The following is a 22,080-nucleotide window of genomic DNA, read 5'->3' as shown; positions in this document are numbered from 1 at the left end:
TGGGACAATGCTCAGCCTGCACTACACACACGCAGGGTCAACAAAACAAAAGAGCCATTGACTCGTGCTGCAATGCACATTCTTCCTTCGTATCCGCCTCCGGCCCCACCGATCAGACCAACTATTATTTTTCCGTTCCGCCGTACGTGCACCGTGCACATTTCAAAGCTTCGGCTGGATTTTAGAAGGGGTCAAAACAGTCTAAATTTGTCAGTGATTTACTAGGTAGACAGGACCAACTCCGGCCCCCAATAAAGCTCCGTCGCGGCACATACTACATATGTAGAGTCTAGAAAACATGGACCGGTAGTGACAAGTGTAAAATAAGATAAAGTGTAAGACGCACGCTCTTCCTTAGCATCAACTTACGGGCCCACCGGTCAGAGCAGTTCTCCTCTTCTTTTTGCCAAAAGGGGATATTTTTTGTGTGGCCGACGATCCGAACTAATAACTTTCTCTTCTTGTCACCTTCTTTAAGCATTTCCTTCAAGACAACCGTGCAGGGATTCAGAAGGGGTCGACAACACTCGAAGAGTCTGAAAATTTCCGGTGACCCGACGCGGTCAGCGTACACCCTGGCCCCAACAGAGCTCCGCTGCCGCACACAGTCTCAGGGCAGTCCCAATGCTTTACCATATACTCCTATACTAGTACTCCCTCGTTCGAAAATACTTGTCATCAAAATGGATAAAAAGGTATGTATCTAGAACTAATATACGTCTAGATACATCCCCTTTTATTGATTTTGAGGACAAGTATTTCCGGACGGAGGGAGCATGTGTTAAGCATGCCATCTAAACAAAAATCTGAGGCGGCACTCTATTTGATGAGAAAAAAAAAGAGTTACCATATCTCAAGGCATGTGGCCATCACGCTGGAAGGAGGCGACACGTGTGGCAGCCGGATGTGGAGCATATGAGTAGTGTGTCGGCCGGATGAAGGAGTTGAGGTTTGGAGTGGAGGGTTGTTTTTCGCAATTGACTCGCCGGAAGGAGTGGAGGGTTGGAGGCCCATCCGAGAGGAGAAGAGGCATGGTTGTCGTACGCCGAGCTACGACACTGCACTACCGTAGTAGACGGGGAAACAAGGAAGAGACGAACCGTGGCACTTAGGACAGCGATGTTCGTGGGAGTGGCAAATAGCTAAATAAATTTACAGATGATTATTCTCGGTCGATATTGACGGTTGTCTGGTGATGATTTTTCGCACGAGCACACATGTCATTATTGCTCGGATCAGACAAATCGGTCGTTAGCTTTAACTTGCTTTCTTGATGGCCGAAGAGGGTCAGTACGGTTTTTGAAGTAATTGTTTTTATTGGATGTTTTGCGCCTTGCTGTCTTTTCATTATATATACTATTTTCACTACTGTTTTCCTTCGTAACTATTCAAATATAAAAATGACATTTGCTTCTTCTTTTGCGTGAAAAATGACATTTGCTGCCTTTCTAAAAAAAACTGACCAATGCCTTGACTTGAGCCGTGTCCATGCCATGTGGTTTTTCCTCTCTCTTTTTTGGCATCGGTTAGTTCTTTGGCTAGACACGGTCTACTTATTTTTACTAGGTACTATATATACACCAGTTTTGACCGATGCAGCAGCCTTGTTAGCACCACGTGCGCCACGTGCCCGACTGCCCGGTGCAGGGCGAAAAGCTAGGCACGTCCCACTTGTGCATGCATGCACGCAGTCAGGTGCGGAGGCTGTCGCCGGCGCGTCACGGCCACGTCAAGACCCCGCCGCTCGCCACCACCGGCTGCCGCGCCCGCACCGCCACCACCATCCGCCGCTGGCGTACGTGAGTGCGTGCTTGCTCGCTCGCACACGTACGTAGTACAACTAATGGATCTCCCTCCAACTTGCGATTAATCCGTCGACCTTTGCCGCCCAATCCACCCACGAAATGTGTAAAGCACACCACACTCATCGACCCATCCACGTATAACGTGCGCCATTGCGCCAAATCAATTAAATAAAAGCGTGATTATTTATTATGTAGTTACACACGGCATTAATCAATCAAGTTAACCTACTAGAAGTAGAAGAAACCAGATTGCCCTGATAATTAATTTGGGTGCTCCGGCCACTCAACCCGGCCCCTGAGGGCCCTACGTCGAGACCCCGAGATTTTCGCCTCTGTATCATTGCGATGCACACACGGCCATAGCGACGCGACACGGGGTGCCGATCATACATGCCGTATGGATCTAATGCAATAACCAAACGTGTGATATATCCAGCTGCGATCAGTTGGTTGGCGTTTTCAGGCAGGCCGGACGAGCGGCAGAGTGCGTGCGTGAGCGGGTCGCCCAAGCGACCGCGTTGCCCTCCCTGCAATCGCTCGTGCTCCCCTGTCTTTTCGCCCAAAAGATGGGGGCACCAAGCTTAGCTAGCTCGAGAAGCAAAATTATATCAGACGAACGAACGAACTAAAGCAGGCAACCCTTTAATTCTCTCACTCACTCATCTTCGTCTACCCCTGGCCACCCTTTCCTTGCTGCCCCTGCTTTCTTCCTGAGTGACGCATGCAAATTGCAACCAGTTACAGATCGAGCAGCAATATATATACATCGCGTACCGCATTGTGTCCACTAGAAATTTTTGGTCGACTTTCTCGATCGGCCCCGCTAGCTGCTTTACGATTAGTTCCTCCTTTTAATTCGTCCGGCCTAATACTTTTCGGGCATCTCCTCCCTCTTTCCGCAGCACTAGCGATCCAGCCCTCATCGCGAGCACTAGTGCCTCCCATTTTGGTGCTCAATCGTGCACACACACACACACATTCGTTCATCCGTGAGTGGGAGGAGAGGGAGAAAGAGACGCGGGAAAGAATGAGTATCCATCGTTTGTAGCTTCCCCGATCGTGTGTCCCTCCCTCCGTCTATATAAGCAGGGTTGCTTCTCCCATCACTCCTGCCTGTCCCTGTCCCCTCCGGCCTCCCTCCTCCTCTTGTCCTCCGCATGTAACCAGCTCGGTCGATCGATCGGCTCGGACGAGAAGCAACCCGCTTCAATCCCCGACCCCTGATCGTAGTGGAGTGTGGTATATAGGCGGAGCTAGCAGAGGACATGGTGAAGTTCTCGCGGGAGTACGAGGCCAGCATCATCCCCGAGTGGAAGGGCGCCTTCGTCGACTACAAGTGCCTCAAGAAGCTCATCAAGAAGATCAAGGTCGCACGGCGCGACGCCGAGTCCGAAGGGGACTCCTCGCCGGAGAGCGCCGCCCTCGCCGCCGGCGTCGAGAGCGCCCGCTATGGCGCCGGCTTCTCCGTGCTCGACCCCGTCCGCGCCCTCGCCGCCCGCTTCGGGCCCAGGGTGCAGGCCTCCATGGTGCGTGCGTGCGTGCTTGCGCGCGTCTGGCGATACGAGTTGATCATCTGGCTACGTGCGTGCGTGCACGGTACTGATGTGCATTTCTGCGTGCAGGATGACGAGGAGAGCGGGGATTCCGGCGAGCTCGTGCGATCCACGGACAAGCATGTGAGCATGCACGCATGCATTCATCGGTGCACCTGCGGCTGATTATCCGTCTAAATTGTGCAAGCAATTGACGTGTTTGATGCCGTGCAGGAGCGGGAGTTCCTGGAGAAGGCGGACGAGGAGCTGGAGAAGGTGAACACCTTCTACGCCACGCAGGAGGCGGAGCTGCTGGGCCGCGGCGAGGCGCTCATCGACCAGCTGCGCATCCTCGCCGACGTCAAGCGCATCCTGGCCGACCACGCCGCCACCCGCCGCGCCCGGGGCTCCCTCCTGGGCCGCAGCCGCTCCATGCCGGCGGTGGCGCCGCCCTCGCCGGCGCTCAGCGGCTCCGGCCGCTACCTCCTCTCGGGCCTCGCCACGCCGCAGTCCATGTCAGGTAGGTGCACATACTCCATACTCCATACTACCGGTGCGCGCACACGCACGTCCGTTGGCGTCGACGTACGACACCCAACCAACCCACGTCACGTCCCAGCACATGAACCCCACTATCAGCCTCTCGATCATCTCTCCTTTACGCGTGTGCATGGCAACATGGCACGTGAGCACCATCTCCATCGATCGATCGATCGATCGGAGGCTGCAGCAGGCACTGACACGCATGGCACGGTGCAGATGGGAGCGTGGAGCTGCAGCAGGCGCAGATGACGGAGGGCGCGGCGGTGGCCGACGAGGTGATGGCGGCGCTGGAGCGCAACGGCGTCAGCTTCGTGGGGCTACCCGGCAAAAAGGACGCCAAGAAGGAGGGCAGCGGCAGGGGCGGGAGGCTGCAGCTGCCGTCGACGGTGCGGATCGACATCCCGGCGAGCAACCCGGGGCGGGCGGCGCTCAAGGTGTGGGAGGAGCTGGTGAACGTGCTGCGCAAGGACGGCGCCGACCCCGCCGCCGCCTTCGTGCACCGCAAGAAGGTGCAGCACGCCGAGAAGAACATCCGCGACGCCTTCATGGCCCTCTACCGCGGCCTCGAGCTGCTCAAGAAGTTCAGGTGCACACTCCGCCTCCGGCCGCCATTGCCATTCCCCATGCACGACCGATTCAGTTGATTAAAATTCCCTTTGCTTTCGCCGTGAGAACTGTGACATCTTTGGGGGCTGACGGATTTGTTGTGCTTTTTCTGTTGCATGGATGATGGATGGATGGGTGCAGTTCTCTGAACGTAAAGGCCTTCACCAAGATTCTCAAGAAATTCGTCAAGGTACGTAGCTACGTCATAATTATCTTACTCTGCCCACTAGCTAGCAGCATATAAAAATGCACACGTACTTTGCAAAATGGATGGACAGGAACAGTGTGGAGTCTCTTAAACAACATGAGTAAGGAGGTTGTAGTACTTGATTAACACTTCTTTTAGGGGAGAATATACTCTTCATCGGCTATAATCAAGACATGGCTAGTGAGTGACATGTTATGGTATCTTTTAGGGTCGTCCTAGTGATTTACTGAGTTGACATACTACTGCAGTTTGCACTGGCCTAGCTCTGAAAGAAAAAGATGCTAGCAATAGAATTGACATGCATAGTTGAACTGATGCTAGCAATAGTGATTTACTGAATATGTATACTTTGGATGGAAAATGGATGGCCAGGAACAGTCTAGAGTCCTAAACAATAGACAGGATAAAGAGAAGACAGTATATTCTCCACTAGTAGCATCAGCTCTTTATCCAGAAAAAAGAGAAGAGAGTATTCTCAATACTTCTTTTATGGGAGTATATACTTGCTATCGTGTAGTAGTATCAGCTCTTAATCTGGAAAAAGAATACTGTCAACTATTATCAAATAGCACAGCTCAGCTAGTGATCTGTGTGGTTCTAGTGAATGGGCAGCTGCAGATATAGCACACCTAGTGATTTATGGGCAGCACTGGAAAAAAAACTTGTAACAAAATTAATGTGTAGTTTGCTGACGGCAACTGACACAAAATGCTCTCTCAGGTGTCGGAGCAGCAGCGGGCGACGGACCTTTTCTCGCAGAAGGTGAAGAGATCGTCGTTCAGCACCTCCGACAAGGTATCGTCGTCTTACAAATTCTTACAAGAGTTTCAGACCTACAAGACACAGAAACAGAATGAATTGATGTGTGTATATGCCATGAAATTTCGAGCAGGTTCTTCAGCTGTCGGACGAGGTGGAGGCACTCTTCCTGAAGCACTTCGCGGGCAATGACAGGATGGTGGCAATGAAGTACCTCAACCCGCAGCAGCCCAAGAACACCCACATGATCACCTTCCTCGTAGGTAGGCAGGCGCATAGATTCACACATTCAGTCCTACCATGTACCTATGGTGAAGAAATTCAGAATTCTAACTCTGTGGTTTTAAAATTTTCAGGGCTGTTCACGGGCACATTTGTGAGTCTGTTCATCATATACGCCATCCTGGCACATGTCTCCGGCATTTTCGCCTCAACTGGAAACACGGCCTACATGGAGGTAGTCTACCATGTCTTCAGGTAATCTAAGGCCAAGGTTTGGATCATAGATAAGAGCTCTGTTCTTGGCATGATTTCATTTTATTCCATATCTCAGATCGTTAGGGATGCAGTCAGTTTTACCTTGGCCTGACAGTAGATTGTGCCTTTGCTCTTGTGCAGCATGTTCGCGCTCATCAGCCTGCACTGCTTCCTCTACGGGTGCAACCTCTTCATGTGGAAGAGCACCAGGATCAACCAGAACTTCATCTTCGACTTCGCCCCCAACACCGCCCTCACGCACCGGGACGCCTTCCTCATGTCCGCCTCCATCATGTGCACCGTCGTCGCCGCGCTGGTCATCAACCTCTTCCTCAGGAATGCCGGCGCATCCTACGCCAACGCCGTGCCCGGGGGGCTCATAGTGGTAAGAAACACAAACTATATATGTGGAACCAAAAAGATGACTTTCGAACTTGGGCTATGTTGCAACTGATGTCAATTCTCAAAATTCTGAATCTACCTGTTTCAGCTGTCAGCCGGACTTTTGCTCTGCCCGTTCAATGTGTTCTACCGCTCGACGCGTTACTGCTTCATGCGCATCATGCGCAACATCGTGTTCTCACCATTCTACAAGGTAAGGGGAGACATCTATAGTTTCCAATCAGCAAAACAGCTATGAACATATAGCTGATGATAAACCTGCCTTGCCTTGTGATCCAGGTTCTGATGGCCGATTTCTTCATGGCTGATCAGTTAACTAGCCAGGTAATAATTAATAATATAATTGCACGATTACACTACAGCCTAGGGGCCTTAAAATGCAAGTTCTTACGAGCTAAACTTGTACATGTTCCAGATTCCATTGTTAAGACACATGGAGTTTGCAGCGTGCTACTTCATGGCAGGAAGCTTTAGGGCTAACCCATATGAGACTTGTACTACCAGCCAGCAGTACAAACACCTGGCCTATGTCATCTCTTTTCTCCCTTACTATTGGAGAGCTATGCAGGTATGAATCGACATACCAACAACAGTAAGATCTCAAGTTGTCAAAATCGGTTTCAAACTGAAATTTGTGGCCATCTTTTCCTTGGAAGTGTTTAAGAAGGTACATAGAGGAACATGACATTAATCAGCTCGCCAACGCCGGGAAGTACGTGTCGGCGATGGTGGCGGCTGCCGTCAGATTCAAGTACAATGTCACACCGACGCCATTCTGGATGTCGATGGTCCTCATCTCGTCCTCAGGCGCCACCGTTTACCAGCTCTACTGGGACTTTGTCAAGGATTGGGGCTTTTTCACTCCCAAATCTAGGAATCTATGGCTTCGGGATGATCTCATCCTGAAGAACAAGTTCACCTACTACCTTTCCATGGTATTGTACTTTGTCCAACTGAGTTATAGTACAGCATCAATGCAGAAAATTACCAGATTTATGATCACTAATTCTTTCACAATGCAGATGCTAAATCTAGTGCTTCGGCTAGCATGGGCTCAAAGTGTGATGAAGATCCGTATTAATAAGAATGAGACTCGCCTGCTGGATTTCTCCCTCGCCTCCTTGGAGATAATCCGGCGAGGACATTGGAATTTCTACAGGTATTTGGAACTAGTGTAGAGCTGGAATCAATATCTTCAGTTTAATGTTTTTGTTATAACTCGGGTATACGGGATTGCAGGCTGGAGAACGAACACCTGAACAATGTTGGCAAGTTCAGAGCAGTGAAGACTGTCCCATTGCCATTTCGTGAACTCGAAACGGATTGATGATTAGACGGAGAGAATAGTGTGACAGCATGCTCCCAATACCAAGGGAATTTAGGTTCAGAGTTCCAGGAATGGTTGAGCTGACCCTAGTAGTGCTTGCTGCTAGATTTGGTGTCGAGGTGGTAATAAAGCCTTCAGAGAGCATATCCACAAGATCACAATGTTGCTGATCTTAAGATGGAATAAGCTCAGATGGCGCATTGTATCAAGTTCGCCAGGGCACAGCTAGCTGAGGCATTCTGGTCAAGAAAGAGGGGGTAGGATCCTCATTGTCCATTGAAGATTGATGTGCATAGATCAGCAAAGATTTTAGCTTTGTTGATGATTAAGCTGTGTGTGTGTGTGTGTGTGTGTGTGTTGTGTGTGCTAGGGATTGATGCTAAGATAATATTGCACGTGTTAATATTTACAACGCAACAATTGATTTTGAACAATGGTTTGGCACACACACGCAACAATCCAGTGTTGGGGAAGAACACAAAATAACAGATGAAACAAGATACAATAGGCATAACTTAACTCAGTAAAAGCCCAGTATTATCCGATAATACAGCGAAAGCAAGATGCTTATCACGACAAATGACTACACAATCAAAGCATACGGACAGTACATATTTTACATGTCACATGATGCACACAATAAACAGACAACTATGGCAAGTACCTCCAATGGGCTGGGCGGTCTTTCGAGACCAGAAGAACCCTCGATGATGAGTAATCAAATGTAGGGCAGTACAAATCATCAGAGCCAATAACCTCTCTTGCTCCAATGGTGTTTCCACGGTCAAAGCTGTAAGTTTGTTGGACGCCTTCTTCATTGAAGGTGTCAAAAGCGAACAAGCCCATACCGCATGAAGCCAAGACAACATTGGAATTGCCCCACACTTGGGTTATTGAAGAGTGATGGAAGTGGGCATTGAACTCCGGTAATTCATAGGTTGCCACAAGCCTCCCCTTTTTCAGTGAATACTGCTGAACTCGTGATTTCGGCCCCCCTTTTATTTGCAACCTGCCTTCTGTGCTACCAATAAATACTGAGTCTCCGCGTGAGAAGACCGAGTTCGCCGTTCCACCGTTTCTTGCCATTTTAAGACCGATGCCAGAAGGTACACGGAAGTCAAATACATTAACACTTTCTTGTGTAGTGAAAACACCATCATTTCCCTCCACCTCGGATGAACTAACTCTGCAAAACACAGACACATACAGGTTAATGATGGAGCCGAGCCAGATCACATAGAGCAGAATTGCCTAAATCTGTTTTCAGATACTTGTAGCCTTTCGAAGTTTCAGCTTTATCAATGATCAGGACAAATATCAAATGCTTACATCATAGGCCCATAGTAACCAAAAAAACATCTAACTTCACCGGAACAAGTCAACTTAATCTATAGGCAGGATCTCAAATAGCATTAATAACAGAACAGTGAAATGCAGTTAAGACAAGATTGTTTAAGCTACCTTTGACGAACTCCTCCGCCCACCTCAGCATCTGTGTTGTTAACATGAAGGCAGTAAACTCTTTTACCAGCAGAAGCAACAGATAATAGGGGTTGTGGGTTAAGCGAATTCACATCCCACAACCCAATTGATTCGGTCCCAGCAATAACGACCTTCCCCCTGCTACGCCACTGTAGTGGGCTGGAGTACTCCATTCCGAGTACTGGACTGCTTACTTCCCATTTCATCACCACATCGCCATCGCGGATGTCATAAGCCGTGACCATCTTCTGCTTGCTAGCAGTAGAAAGGAGGAGAGGTCCGCATGGTCTGTACCACCATTGCGGCCGTTCTATGGTTGAAATAGCAGAACTAGATCTTGATGAACCTATATTAGGAAGAGGCCCAAGAACTGTCCTGGCTGATGGTACAGGAGCAAGAGATGCCTCCTCCTCGACATGAAATGCTTGCACTTCTCTATTGTAGTAATCCCAGCTGCAAAACCCAGGTTCCAATGCATTACCAGCAGATGCTGCGACCACATATCTACCAGAGCATCCATCTACACCTGGGGCACGGATCAACCAGCAATCACCCCAAGTATTATGTGACACCACACTAGGAGGTTTATATTCAGACTTGAACTGTATCAGAAAAGTTCAATTGAATCAGCACTTGAACGGAAACATTATCTGTGCACAAAACTATGGAAATAAAAGAATATTTCAAGTCAATAATCAAGTACCTCATGGTTTGCAATATCATAATAAGAGCAGGTGCCATCTCCATGAGCAAGAAGAACAGCTTCCCCCTCTGAAACAAACCATCCACCTGTTGCAGACTTATTTCCTATCCCTGATAATTGATCAATGGAAGACTCCTCGGTTTCCTCCTGTATCGCCATTGATGACTTGTTTTCCTGCTCATCAAACTCTTCTAGGTTCTCACCACACAATTCCATTTCCACTTCATTAGTTGAACCATCTGGAATCTTTGAGCTACCTTGGCTAGACGTCTTGCCACTAGCATCTGCTGCTTCACAAATCATTTGCTTTTCCAAGTTCTTAGCTCTGCGATCCTTGAAGAAGTCACTCTCTTCACCATCTAAAGAAGCCAGAAATTCCATGGCTATACTGTTCTCGTCATCACGGGGCTCAAGGGTACCAGGTTCCATTTTTCCATTACAGCCTTTTATCAGAGCCACGCACGACTCCTGTTGAGTAGCAGAAGCCTTACGATCCCTCAATAGTTTATGATGTGGGAAAAACCTTGCCTCCAGTTCATCAGTATTCATTCCTTTTCCAGCATTCTTCAGGTCGCGTGGCTTCACGACAGCAGATTTCTCACTCACACCCTTCTTAGCATGAGAAATCTCACAGTCACTGTTCTCTTCAGTACCTAACTGACTCTTGTTATCAACTTTGACATGAGAAATCGCCTGCTCAATTGCATTAATCTCTTTCTGGATATTTGACAATATCTGCTTTGGCTCATCTGGGTTGTTGTCGTCCAGCATCTCCTTGGTCTTCTTGATATCGGTGGCAATCTTCTGAACCCTCCCTTCCAGCGCAGCCAGCTTCTCATGCAGCTTGCTTGGGTACTTGTTCACACTGCACAAAGTTTTCACCAATTTTCCCTCCCCACTTGTTGCTGCTTTCTCAAAAACTCTAATCTTGTCAGCCAATTTCCCCTTCTCTCCTTGCTTATTAAACTCCTCAGGCTTCTTTTGATGTTCTTTCACTCCCGAACAAACATCATCTGAGTCTACAACGTGCACGGTAAACACAGGAATAACAGAACTGCTGCCTCCATCACAGTCACTCTGGGTAGCAGAAAATGCTTTGGCAGAAACCTCCCCTGAACCAGTAAGACCAGCAACAAAATTCTTGGAACTAATCTCATTCACCAGTCTCAGGTCATGCCCCTCCTCTTGCTTCCCACTAATTTCATCGCCTAGCTTTGCCCTCGCATCCAAGATGCCCTGTCTTTTCCCATTTCCCTCATCACTCTGCTTCTTCACAGTCAAGTCAGATGCTCCGCTGCTCTCTCTGAACACATCACATTGCTTCACCCCATTCACATCCAAGCTCACTTTTTTCCCACTGATCTGCTTCGGCTTCGCATCAAGGCTCTCTCTGTTCCTGCCAACGCCATCGGCCTGCTTGGCCTTGGCATCCAAGAGTTCCCTTTTCCTGCTGATCTCCTCCGCCGCCTTCGCCCTCCGGCCCCTCGAATCGAACCCTAGGCTCCTCGAGCCGATCTCATGAGCGGCAGCATCTGAAGCCCGGGGGGCAGCCCCGCCGCTGCCTCCCCTGGCGGCATCTGAGGGCCTGGCGGCCGCGCTCACCGACCTCCCCCCCCTCTCGGTGGAGACGGACCTGATCCCGCCGCTGACGCTCCGCCGCAGGCCCGGCTCCGCGTCCTTCCCGAGGGAGGGCCTCCCCGCCGGCAGCGCGGCGGAGGCGCGGAGCGTGGAGACGAGCCTGGAGGAGGGCTCGACGGAGCCCCCCGGGATCCTGCTGGCCCGCGGGATCGAGGAGGTGGACCACCGCACGGCCGACGCGGGCTGCTGCTTGGAGAGCTTCGACGCCGAGTTCTCCTTGCCCGCCGCAGCGGCGGCGGTGCCGGGGGTGCGGCGCGGGGCGGAGGAGGAGGAGGAGGAGAGGGGGAACGGCCTGGGCGTGAGCGCGCGCGGGGCGGCGGTGGAGGCCGCCTTCACGCCGCTGCCGCCGCCGCCGCGGTCCTTGAGGCGGGCGGCCATGCTCGGGAGGGGCTAGGGTTTGTGGATCTCTGGGGGAAGAGGGGAGGGACGGGGGTTTGATTTGGGAATGGCGGATTTGGTTTGGGATTTAGGAGAGGGGAGGCGCGTTTCAAATTTCGAAATGCTGTGGGCGCGCCGTGTGGCCGTGGAGTGGGGCCCACGCCAGCGGGCTCGGCCGCGGGGTGGGCCCACCGCGGAAGAGGCGTCGCCCCTTGCAATGTGTTGTGTAATTTCTCAAGAAATTTTGAAGAGAAATATACATGTGTCTTACATTTTTTTAATGATAGAAATCATTTAAGTAAAAAATATGTACATAAATCTTAATAGGCCAGAAATTTTTTAATCTACTTCTGAATTTTGTTCAAATAGTTTCGGGTTTTTTTTTCATCTATATATATCAAATAAAATGTTTACGCGATTGGTGAAATGTGATTTGCAGAGTTGCAAATGGAAGTTGTATCACATGCAAACATTTTTATTTTTGATATTGATTTGGAAATACTCATTTACTTTCGATAAAAATATCCATGGCTACCAAAAGAAGTGTCCACGTGTTTCAAAATAGATGTTTGTGTATTTCAAAAAAAACTTGACTGAAAGTGTACATCAGAAGAATGGTATGGTGTTTAATCCGAAAATGAGTGTAAACAACAGATCACTAAATTCAGAAATTAAAAACCATAAAACAAGGAAATATGAAAAACAAAACAATAATGAAAAAGGTTGGAATAATACGGTAATTGTCTTTGGCTCCTAGGTGCATATGCACCCATGGTCAAAATACACATTTCGAAAAGTTGAAAAATTCGGAACAAAAATCCCGTGTGTATATCCGCACATTTTATGTGCGTGCACAAGGTTTCAGTGAAAAACGATGTTTTTTGTGGCTTGTGTAAAAAAGATAATTTCTGATGCTTCATTCTAACTATTCACAAGGCATTTCTTTATCTTTTTTACACAAGCCACAAAAAACTTCGTTTTTCACCGAAACCTTGTGAACGCACATAAAATGTCTGGATATACATGTGGGATTCTTGTTCCGAATTTTTCAACTTTTCAAAATGTGTATTTCGACAATAGGTGCATATACACCTAGGAGCCAAAACACCGCTCTCTAATACGGTAATTGTTTTTGGCTCCTACTAATAATAATCTTTCTTAAAAAACACTCCCTCCGTCTGAAATTCAGGACAGAGGAGTAATTGCAAACTCTTCCTTGTGTCGCTCCTCGCTGCAACACCTGGGCGCCCCCGGCCTCCTCTGACCTAGTCCACTTCTATCGTCCATCCACTCATCATCTGTGACTGCTTGCTTCAAAAAGAGATCGATGTCCATCCCTTGACAGATGTATACCCATTTTTTCTGTTTAAAAAGAGTATATAGGTACATCTGTTAAACCTGTACAGATGTACACCCTTTTTTTATTTTAAAAGAGTATGTAGGTACATCTGTTAAATCATACTATTTAGCAAATAGTATATGATTAAATTTGTATACATGTGTGTTAAAAAAAGTATATCTGAAGCAATCCTTCATAAGTATATTTGAAGTGATCCTAAAGGTACTAACAAAGTGTACAAGCTACACTGATCCATCTATGGACCGGTGCAAGCATCTCGGAGTTGGAATATACGCTTTGATGAGGTGATCAAAACATATGGTTTTATACAGACTTTCGGTGAAGTCTTTATTTACAAGAAAGTGAGTGGGGGCTCTGTAGCATTTATGATATTATATGTGGATGACATATTGCTGATTGGAAATGATATAGAATTTCTGGATGACATAAAAGGATACTTGAATAAGAATTTTTCAATGAAAGACCTCGGTGAAGTTGCTTATATATTGGGCATCAAGATTTATAGAGATAGATCAAGACGCTTGATAAGATTTTCAATGAGTACATACCTTGACAAGATTTTGAAGGAGTTCAAAATGGATCAGTCAAAGAAGGAGTTCTAGCCTGTATTGTAAGGTGTGAAGTTGAGTAAGACTCAAAGCCTGACCACGACAGAAGATAGAGAGAGAATGAAAGTCATTCCCTATGCCTCAGCCATAGGTTCTATAAAGTATACCATGTTGTGTACCAAACCTGTTGTGTACCTTGCCATGAGTTTGACAAGGGGGTACAATAGTGATCCAGGAGTAGATCACTAGACATATGGTCAAAATTATCCTTAGAGGACTAAGGAAATATTTCTCGGTTATGGAGGTGATAAAGAGTTCATCGTAAAGAGTTACGTCGATGCAAGCTTTTGCACCGATCCAAATGACTCCGAGTCTCAATCTGTATACATATTGAAAGTGGGAGCAATTAGCTAGAGTAGCTTCATGCAGAGCATTGTAGACATAGAAATTTGCGAAATACATACGGATCTGAATGTGGTAGACCCGTTGACTAAACCCCTCTCACAAGCAAAACATGATCGCACCTTAGGACTCTTTGGGTGTTAATCACATAGCAATGTGAACTAGATTATTGACTCTAGTAAACTCTTTGGGTATTGGTCACATGGCGATGTGAACTATGGGTGTTAATCACATGACGACGTGAACTAGATTATTGACTCTAGTGCAAGTGGGAGATTGAAGGAAATATGCCCTAGAGGCAATAATAAAGTTGTTATTTTATGTTTCCTTATTCATTATAAAGGTTTATTATTCATGCTAGAATTGTATTGATCGAAAACTTAAATACATGTGTGAATACATAAACAAATATTGTGTCCCTAGTAAGCCTCTACTAGACTAGCTCGTTGATCAAAGATGGTTAAAGTTTCATAACCATAGACATGTGTTGTCATTTGATAACGATATCACATCATTAGGAGAATGATGTGATGGACACGATTCGCCCATTAGCTTAGCATAATGATCGTTCAGTTTATTGCTATTGCTTTCTTCATGTCAAATACTTATTCCTTCGACTATGAGATTATGCAACTCCCGGATACCGGAGGAATACCTTGTGTGCCCTCAAACGTCACAACGTAACTAGGTGATCATGAAGATGCTCTACATGTATCTCCGAAGGTGTTTGTTGAGTTGGCATAGATCGAGATTAGGATTTGTCACTCTGAGTATCGGAGAGGCATCTCTGGGCCCTCTCGGTAATACACATCATAAGCTTGCAAGCAAACTACTAAGGAGTTAGTCATGAGGTGATGTATTACAGAACAAGTAAAGAGACTTGTCGGTAACGAGATTGAACTAGGTATGAAGATACCGACGATCAAATCTCGGACAAGTAACATACTGATGGACAAAGGGAATTACGTATGTTGTCATAATGGTTTGACCAATGAAGATCTTCGTAGAATATGTAGGAGCCAATATGGGCATCCAGGTTCCGCTATTGGTTATTGACATGAGAGGTGTCTCGGTCATGTCTACATAGTTCTCAAACCCGTAGGGTTCGCACGCTTAATGTTCGTTGACGATATAGTTGTTGGAAATATGCCCTAGAGGCAATAATAAAAGGATTATTATTATATTTCCTTGTTCATGATAATTGTCTTTTATTCATGCTATAATTGTATTATCCGGAAATCGTAATACACGTGTGAATACATAGACCACAATACGTCCCTAGTAAGCCTCTAGTTGACTAGCTCGCTGGTCAACAGATAGTCATGGTTTCCTGACTATGGACATTAGATGTCATTGACAACGGGATCACGTCATTAGGAGAATGACGTGATGGACAAGACCCAATCCTAAGCATAGCACAAGATCGTGTAGTTTGATTTGCTAGAGCTTTTTCAATGTCAAGTATCTCTTCCTTAGACCATGAGATCGTGTAACTCCCGGATACCGTAAGAGTGCTTTGGGTGTACCAAACGTCACAACGTAACTGGGTGACTATAAAGGTGCACTACAGGTATCTCCGAAAGTGTCTGTTGGGTTGACACGGATCGAGACTGGGATTTGTCACTCCGTATGATGGAGAGGTATCTCTGGGCCCACTCGGTAATGCATCATCATAATGAGCTCAAAGTGACCAAGTGTTTGGTCACGGGATCATGCATTACGGTACGAGTAAAGTGACTTGCCGATAACGAGACTGAACGAGGTATTGGGATACCGACGATCGAGTCTCGGGCTTGTAACGTACCGATTGACAAAGGGAATAGTATACGGGGTTGCTTGAATCCTCGACATCGTGGTTCATCTGATGACATCATCGAGGAGCATGTGGGAGCCAACATGGGTATCCAGATCCCGCTGTTGGTTATTGACCTGAGAGCCATCTCGGTCATGTCTGCGTGTCTCCCGAACCCGTAGGGTCTACACACTTAAGGTTCGGTGACGCTAGGGTTATTAGGAAGACTTGTATGTGATTACCGAATGTTGTTCGGAGTCCCGGATGAGATCCCGGACGTCACGAGGAGTTCCAGAAGGGTCCGGAGGTAAAGATTTATATATGGGAAGTTGTCATGCGGACACCGAAAAGTTTCGGGGGCATATCGGTATTGTACCGGGGCCACCGGGAGGGGCCACCCCTCTTGGTGGGCCACATGGGCCGCGTGGGGCAGGGCACCAGCCCCTGGAGGGCTGGGCGCCCCCCCTTGGGCCCATGCGCCTAGGGTTGGGTGGGGAACCCTAAGGGGGGCGCACCCCCCTTGCTTGGGGGGCAAGCCTCCTCCTTGGCCGCCGCCCCCCCTCTAGATCTCATCTAGAGGGGGTCGGGCCCCTTCCCCCTTCCCCTATAAATAGAGGGGCGAGGGGAGGGCTGAACACCTGATCCAAGGCGCAGCCCCTCCCCTCCCCAACACCTCTCCTCCCCCGTTGTGCGCTTGGCGAAGCCCTGTCGGAGTACTGCCTCTCCACCATCATCACGCCGTCGTGCTGCTGCTGGAACCTTCTTCCTCAACCTCTCCTTCACCCTTGCTGGATCAAGAAGGAGGAGACGTCGTCCATACCGTACGTGTGTTGAACGCGGAGGTGTTGTCCGTTCAGCACTTGGTCATCGGTGATCTGAATCGCGGCGAGTACGACTCCATCATCACTGTTCCCTCGAACGCTTCCGTACGCGATCTACAAGTGGTATGTAGATGCAATCTCTCTCCCATGACTCGTTGCTTAGATGAACTCATAGATGGATCTTGGTGAAACCGTAGGAAAATTTTTAATTTTCTGCAACGTTCCCCAACAGTGGCATCATGAGCTAGGTCTATGCGTAGTTCTCTATTGCACGAGTAGAACACAATTTTGTTGTGGGCGTAGATCTTGTCAACTTGCTTGCCGCAACTAGTCTTATCTTGCTTCAGCGGTATTGTGGGATGAAGCGGCCCGGACCAACCTTACACGTACGCTTACGTGAGACCGGTTCCACCGACTGACATGCACTAGTTGCATAAGGTGGCTGGCGGGTGTCTGTCTCTCCCACTTTAGTTGGAGCGGATTCGATGAAAAGGGTCCTTATGAAGGGTAAATAGAAGTTGACAAAGTCACGTTGTGGTTATTCGTAGGTAAGAAAACGTTCTTGCTAGAACCCAATTGCAGCCACGTAAAAGATGCAACAACAATTAGAGGACGTCTAACTTGTTTTTGCAGCAATTGTCATGAGATGTGATATGGCCAGAAGTTGTGATGAATGATGAATGATATATTGTGATGTATGAGATCATGTTCTTGTAATAGGAATCACGACTTGCATGTCGATGAGTATGACAACCGGCAGGAGCCATAGGAGTTGTCTTTATTTTTGTATGACCCGCGTGTCATTGAAGAACGCCATGTAAATTACTTTACTTTATTGCTAAACGTGTTAGCCATAGAAGTAGAAGTAGTCGTTGGCGTGACAACTTCATGAAGACACGATGATGGAGATCATGGTGTCTTGCCGGTGACAAAGATGATCATGGAGCCCCGAAGATGGAGATCGAGGAGCTATATGATATTGGCCATATCATGTCACTACTATATAATTGCATGTGATGTTTATTATGTTTATGCATCTTGTTTACTTAGAACGACGGTAGTAAATAAGATGATCCCTTATAATAATTTCAAGAAAGTGTTCCCCCTAACTGTGCACCGTTGCTAAAGTTCGTCGTTTCGAAGCACCACGTGATGATCGGGTGTGATAGATCCTTACGTTCACATACAACAGGTGTAAGACAGATTTACACATGCAGAACACTTAGGGTTAACTTGACGAGCGTAGCATGTACAGACATGTCCTCGGAACACAGAGACCAAAAGGTCGAACACGAGTCGTATGGAAGATACAATCAACATGGAGATGTTCACCGATGATGACTAGTCCGTCTCACGTGATGATCGGACACGGCCTAGTCGACTCGGATCGTGTAACACTTAGATGACTAGAGGGATGTCTAATCTGAGTGGGAGTTCATTAAATAATTTGATTAGATGAACTTAATTATCATGAACTTAGTCTAAAACTTTTGCAAAATATGTCTTGTAGATCAAATGGCCAACGCTCATGTCAACATGAACTTCAACGCGCTCCTAGAGAAAACCAAGCTGAAAGATGATGGCAGAAACTATACGGACTGGGTCCGGAACCTGAGGATCATCCTCATAGCTGCCAGGAAATAATATGTCCTAGAAGGACCGCTAGGTGATGCACCCGTCCCAGAGAACCAAGACATTATGAATGCTTGGCAGTCTCGTACTGATGATTACTCCCTCGTTCAGTGCGGCTTGCTTTACAGCTTAGAACTAGGGCTCCAAAAGCGTTTTGAGCAACACGGAGCATATGAGATGTTCGAGGAGCTGAAACTAGTTTTCCAAGCTCATGCCTGGGTCGAGAGATATGAAGTCTCCGACAAGTTCTATAGTTGTAAGATGGAGGAAAATAGTTTTGTCAGTGAGCATATACTCAAAATGTCTGGGTTGCACAACTGCCTGTCCCAGCTGGACATTAACCTCCCGGATGATGCGGTCATTGACAGAATCCTTCAGTCGCTCCCACCAAGCTACAAGAGCTTTGTGATGAACTACAATATGCAGGGGATGGTGAAGACCATTCCTGAAGTATTTTCAATGCTGAAGTCAGCAGAGGTTGAAATCAAGAAAGAACATCAAGTGTTGATGGTCAATAAAACCACTAAGTTCAAGAAGGGCAAGGGTAAGAAGAACTTCAAGAAGGACGGCAAAGATGTTGCCGCGCCCGGTAAGCCAGTTGCCGGGAAGAAGTCAAAGAATGGACCCAAGCCTGAAACTGAGTGCTTTTATTGCAAGGGGAAGGGTCACTAGAAGCGGAACTGCCCCAAATACTTAGCGGATAAGAAGGCCGGCAACACTAAAAGTATATTTGATATACATGTAATTGATGTGTACCTTACCAGTACTCGTAGCAACTCCTGGGTATTTGATACCGGTGCCGTTGCTCACATTTGTAACTCACAGCAGGAGCTGCGGAATAAGCGGAGACTGGCGAAGGACGAGGTGACGATGCGCATCGGGAATGGTTCCAAGGTCGATGTGATCGCCGTCGGCACGCTACCTCTACATTTACCTACGGATTAGTTTTAAACCTCAATAATTGTTATTTAGTGCCAAGTTTGAGCTTGAACATTGTATCTGGATCTCGTTTAATACGAGATGGCTACTCATTTAAATCCGAGAATAATGGTTGTTCTATTTATATGAGAGATATGTTTTATGGTCATGCCCCGATGGTCAATGGTTTATTCTTAATGAATCTCGAACGTAATGTTACACATATTCATAGCGTGAATACCAAAAGATGTAAAGTTGATAATGATAGTCCCACATACTTGTGGCACTGCCGCCTTGGTCACATTGGTGTCAAGCGCATGAAGAAGCTCCATGCTGATGGACTTTTAGAGTCTCTCGATTATGAATCATTTGTCACATGCGAACCATGCCTCATGGGCAAAATGACCAAGACCCCGTTCTCCGGAACAATGGAGCGAGCAACCAACTTGTTGGAAATCATACATACCGATGTGTGCGGTCCAATGAGCGTTGAGGCTCGCGGAGGATATCATTATGTTCTCACTCTCACTGATGACTTGAGTAGATATGGGTATGTCTACTTGATGAAACACAAGTCTGAGACCTTTGAAAAGTTCAAGGAATTTCAGAATGAAGTAGAGAATCAACGTGACCGAAAGATAAAATTCTTACGATCGATCGCAGAGGAGAATATTTAAGTCACGAATTTGGTACACACTTAAGAAAATGTGGAATCGTTTCACAACTCACGCCGCCTGGAACACCTCAGCGTAACGGTGTGTCCGAACGTCGTAATCGCACTCTATTGGATATGGTGCGATCTATGATGTCTCTTACCGATTTACCGCTATCATTTTGGGGATACGCTCTAGAGACAGCTACATTCACTTTAAATAGGGCACCGTCTAAATCCGTTGAGATGACACCGTATGAATTATGGTTTGGGAAGAAACCTAAGTTGTCGTTTCTAAAAGTTTGGGGATGCGATGCTTATGTCAAGAAACTTCAACCTGAAAAGCTCGAACCCAAGTCGGAAAAATGCGTCTTCATAGGATACCCTAAGGAAACCATTGGGTATACCTTCTACTTAAGATCCAAGGGCAAGATCTTTGTTGCCAAGAACGGATCCTTTCTAGAAAAAGAGTTTCTCTCGAAAGAAGTAAGTGGGAGGAAAGTAGAACTCGATGAAGTACTACCTCTTGAACGGGATAGTAGTGCAGCTCAGGAAAATGTTCCTGTGATGCCTACACCAACTGAAGAGGAAAATAATGATGATGATCAAGGTACTTCGGATCAAGTTGCTACTGAACTTCGTAGGTCCACAAGGACACGTTCCGCACCAGAGTGGTACGGCAACCCTGTCCTGGAAATCATGTTGTTGGACAACGGTGAACCTTCAAACTATGAAGAAGCAATGGCGGGCCCAGATTCCAACAAATGGCTAGAAGCCATGAAATCCGAGATAGAATCCATGTATGTGCAAGCTCCAGCGATCCATTTATGGGCTGGTGCAAGCATCTCGGAGTTGGAACATTCGCTTTGATGAGATGATCAAAGCGTTTGGGTTTGTGCAGACTTATGGAGAAGCCTGCATTTACAAGAAAGTGAGTGGGAGCTCTGTAGCATTTCTCATATTATATGTAGATGACATACTTTTGATGGGAAATGATATAGAATTCTTGGACAACATTAAGGCCTACTTGAATAAGTGTTTTTCAGTGAAGGATCTTGGAGAAGCTGCTTACATATTAGGCATCAAGATCTATAGGGATAGATCAAGACGCCTCATAGGTCTTTCACAAAGCACATACCTTGATAAGATTTTGAAGAAGTTCAAAATGGATCAGTCCAAGAAAGGGTTCTTGCCTATACTGCAAGGTGTGAGATTGAGCTCGGCTCAATGCCCGACCACGGCAAAAGATAAAGAAGAGATGAGCGCCATCCCCTATGCCTCAGCCATAGGATCTATTATGTATGCCATGCTGTGTACCAGACCTGATGTAAACCTTGCCGTAAGTTTGGTAGGAAGGTACCAAAGTAATCCCGGCAAGGAACACTGGACAGCGGTCAAGAATATCCTGAAGTACCTGAAAAGGACAAAGGACATGTTTCTCGTTTATGGAGGTGACGAAGAGCTCGTCGTAAAGGGTTACGTTGACTCTAGCTTCGACACAGATCTGGATGACTCTAAGTCACAAACCGGATACGTGCATATGTTGAATGGTGGAGCAGTAAGCTGGTGCAGCTGCAAGCAGAGCGTCGTGGCGGGATCTACATGTGAAGCGGAGTACATGGCAGCCTCGGAGGCAGCGCATGAAGAATTTTGGGTGAAGGAGTTCATCACCGACCTAGGAGTCATACCCAATGCGTCGGGGCCGATCAAACTCTTCTGTGACAACACTGGAGCTATTACCCTTGCCAAGGAGCCCAGGTTTCACAAGAAGACCAGGCACATCAAGCGTCGCTTCAACTCCATCCGTGAAAATGTTCAAGATGGAGACATAGATATTTGCAAAGTACATACGGATCTGAATGTCGCAGATCCGTTGACTAAACCTCTCTCGCGAGCAAAACATGATCAACACCAGAACTCTATGGGTGTTCGATTCATCACAATGTAACTAGATTATTGACTCTAGTGCAAGTGGGAGACTGTTGGAAATATGCCCTAGAGGCAATAATAAAAGGATTATTATTATATTTCCTTGTTCATGATAATTGTCTTTTATTCATGCTATAATTGTATTATCCGGAAATCGTAATACACG

The 22,080-nt window shown here is 47.0% G+C and overlaps 2 protein-coding genes across 3 annotated transcripts; one reads left to right on the top strand and one right to left on the bottom strand.

Annotated features, from left to right (window-relative positions):
* The first annotated feature begins 2,643 nt into the window (after positions 1-2,643).
* Positions 2,644-8,079, top strand: LOC123139519 (phosphate transporter PHO1-2). 2 transcript variants are annotated; one of them, XM_044559298.1, is made up of 15 exons: positions 2,680-3,331; positions 3,428-3,481; positions 3,572-3,857; positions 4,097-4,466; positions 4,628-4,676; positions 5,415-5,489; positions 5,587-5,716; positions 5,810-5,930; positions 6,072-6,315; positions 6,421-6,525; positions 6,612-6,656; positions 6,748-6,900; positions 6,989-7,267; positions 7,355-7,491; positions 7,572-8,079. In XM_044559298.1, the coding sequence occupies exons 1-15, from the start codon at positions 3,071-3,073 to the stop codon at positions 7,657-7,659; spliced, it is 2,397 nt and encodes a 798-aa protein (XP_044415233.1). In that variant the 5' UTR covers positions 2,680-3,070; the 3' UTR covers positions 7,660-8,079. The 2 variants fall into 2 exon arrangements, with proteins under 2 accessions (XP_044415232.1, XP_044415233.1); XM_044559297.1 differs by having other exon boundaries at positions 2,644-3,331; positions 6,989-7,491.
* A 70-nt stretch (positions 8,080-8,149) lies between these two features.
* On the bottom strand, positions 8,150-11,934 carry LOC123139518 (KIN14B-interacting protein At4g14310). Its single transcript, XM_044559296.1, has 3 exons — positions 9,845-11,934; positions 9,121-9,743; positions 8,150-8,845 (listed from the first exon to the last, which is right to left on the bottom strand). The coding sequence occupies exons 1-3, from the start codon at positions 11,858-11,860 to the stop codon at positions 8,311-8,313; spliced, it is 3,174 nt and encodes a 1,057-aa protein (XP_044415231.1). The 5' UTR covers positions 11,861-11,934; the 3' UTR covers positions 8,150-8,310.
* Positions 11,935-22,080: the final 10,146 nt, after the last annotated feature.

Source organism: Triticum aestivum, chromosome 6B, assembly GCF_018294505.1.
Source record: "Triticum aestivum cultivar Chinese Spring chromosome 6B, IWGSC CS RefSeq v2.1, whole genome shotgun sequence".
Classification (NCBI taxonomy): Eukaryota; Viridiplantae; Streptophyta; class Magnoliopsida; order Poales; family Poaceae; genus Triticum; species Triticum aestivum.
This window is presented reverse-complemented; position numbering and strand designations above follow the sequence as displayed.

Excerpts from the sequence above, each read along its gene's own strand:
- LOC123139519 (XM_044559297.1), top strand. The coding sequence starts at position 3,071 with ATGGTGAAGTTCTCGCGGGAGTACGAGGCCAGCATCATCCCCGAGTGG. Across the intron at positions 6,526-6,611 it reads TGTTCTCACCATTCTACAAG|GTTCTGATGGCCGATTTCTT; the intron begins GTAAGGGGAGAC and ends CTTGTGATCCAG. Across the intron at positions 7,492-7,571 it reads GGACATTGGAATTTCTACAG|GCTGGAGAACGAACACCTGA; the intron begins GTATTTGGAACT and ends ACGGGATTGCAG.
- LOC123139518 (XM_044559296.1), bottom strand. The coding sequence starts at position 11,860 with ATGGCCGCCCGCCTCAAGGACCGCGGCGGCGGCGGCAGCGGCGTGAAG. Across the intron at positions 9,744-9,844 it reads ATGATATTGCAAACCATGAG|TTCAAGTCTGAATATAAACC; the intron begins GTACTTGATTAT and ends TTTCTGATACAG. Across the intron at positions 8,846-9,120 it reads GGCGGAGGAGTTCGTCAAAG|AGTTAGTTCATCCGAGGTGG; the intron begins GTAGCTTAAACA and ends TGTGTTTTGCAG.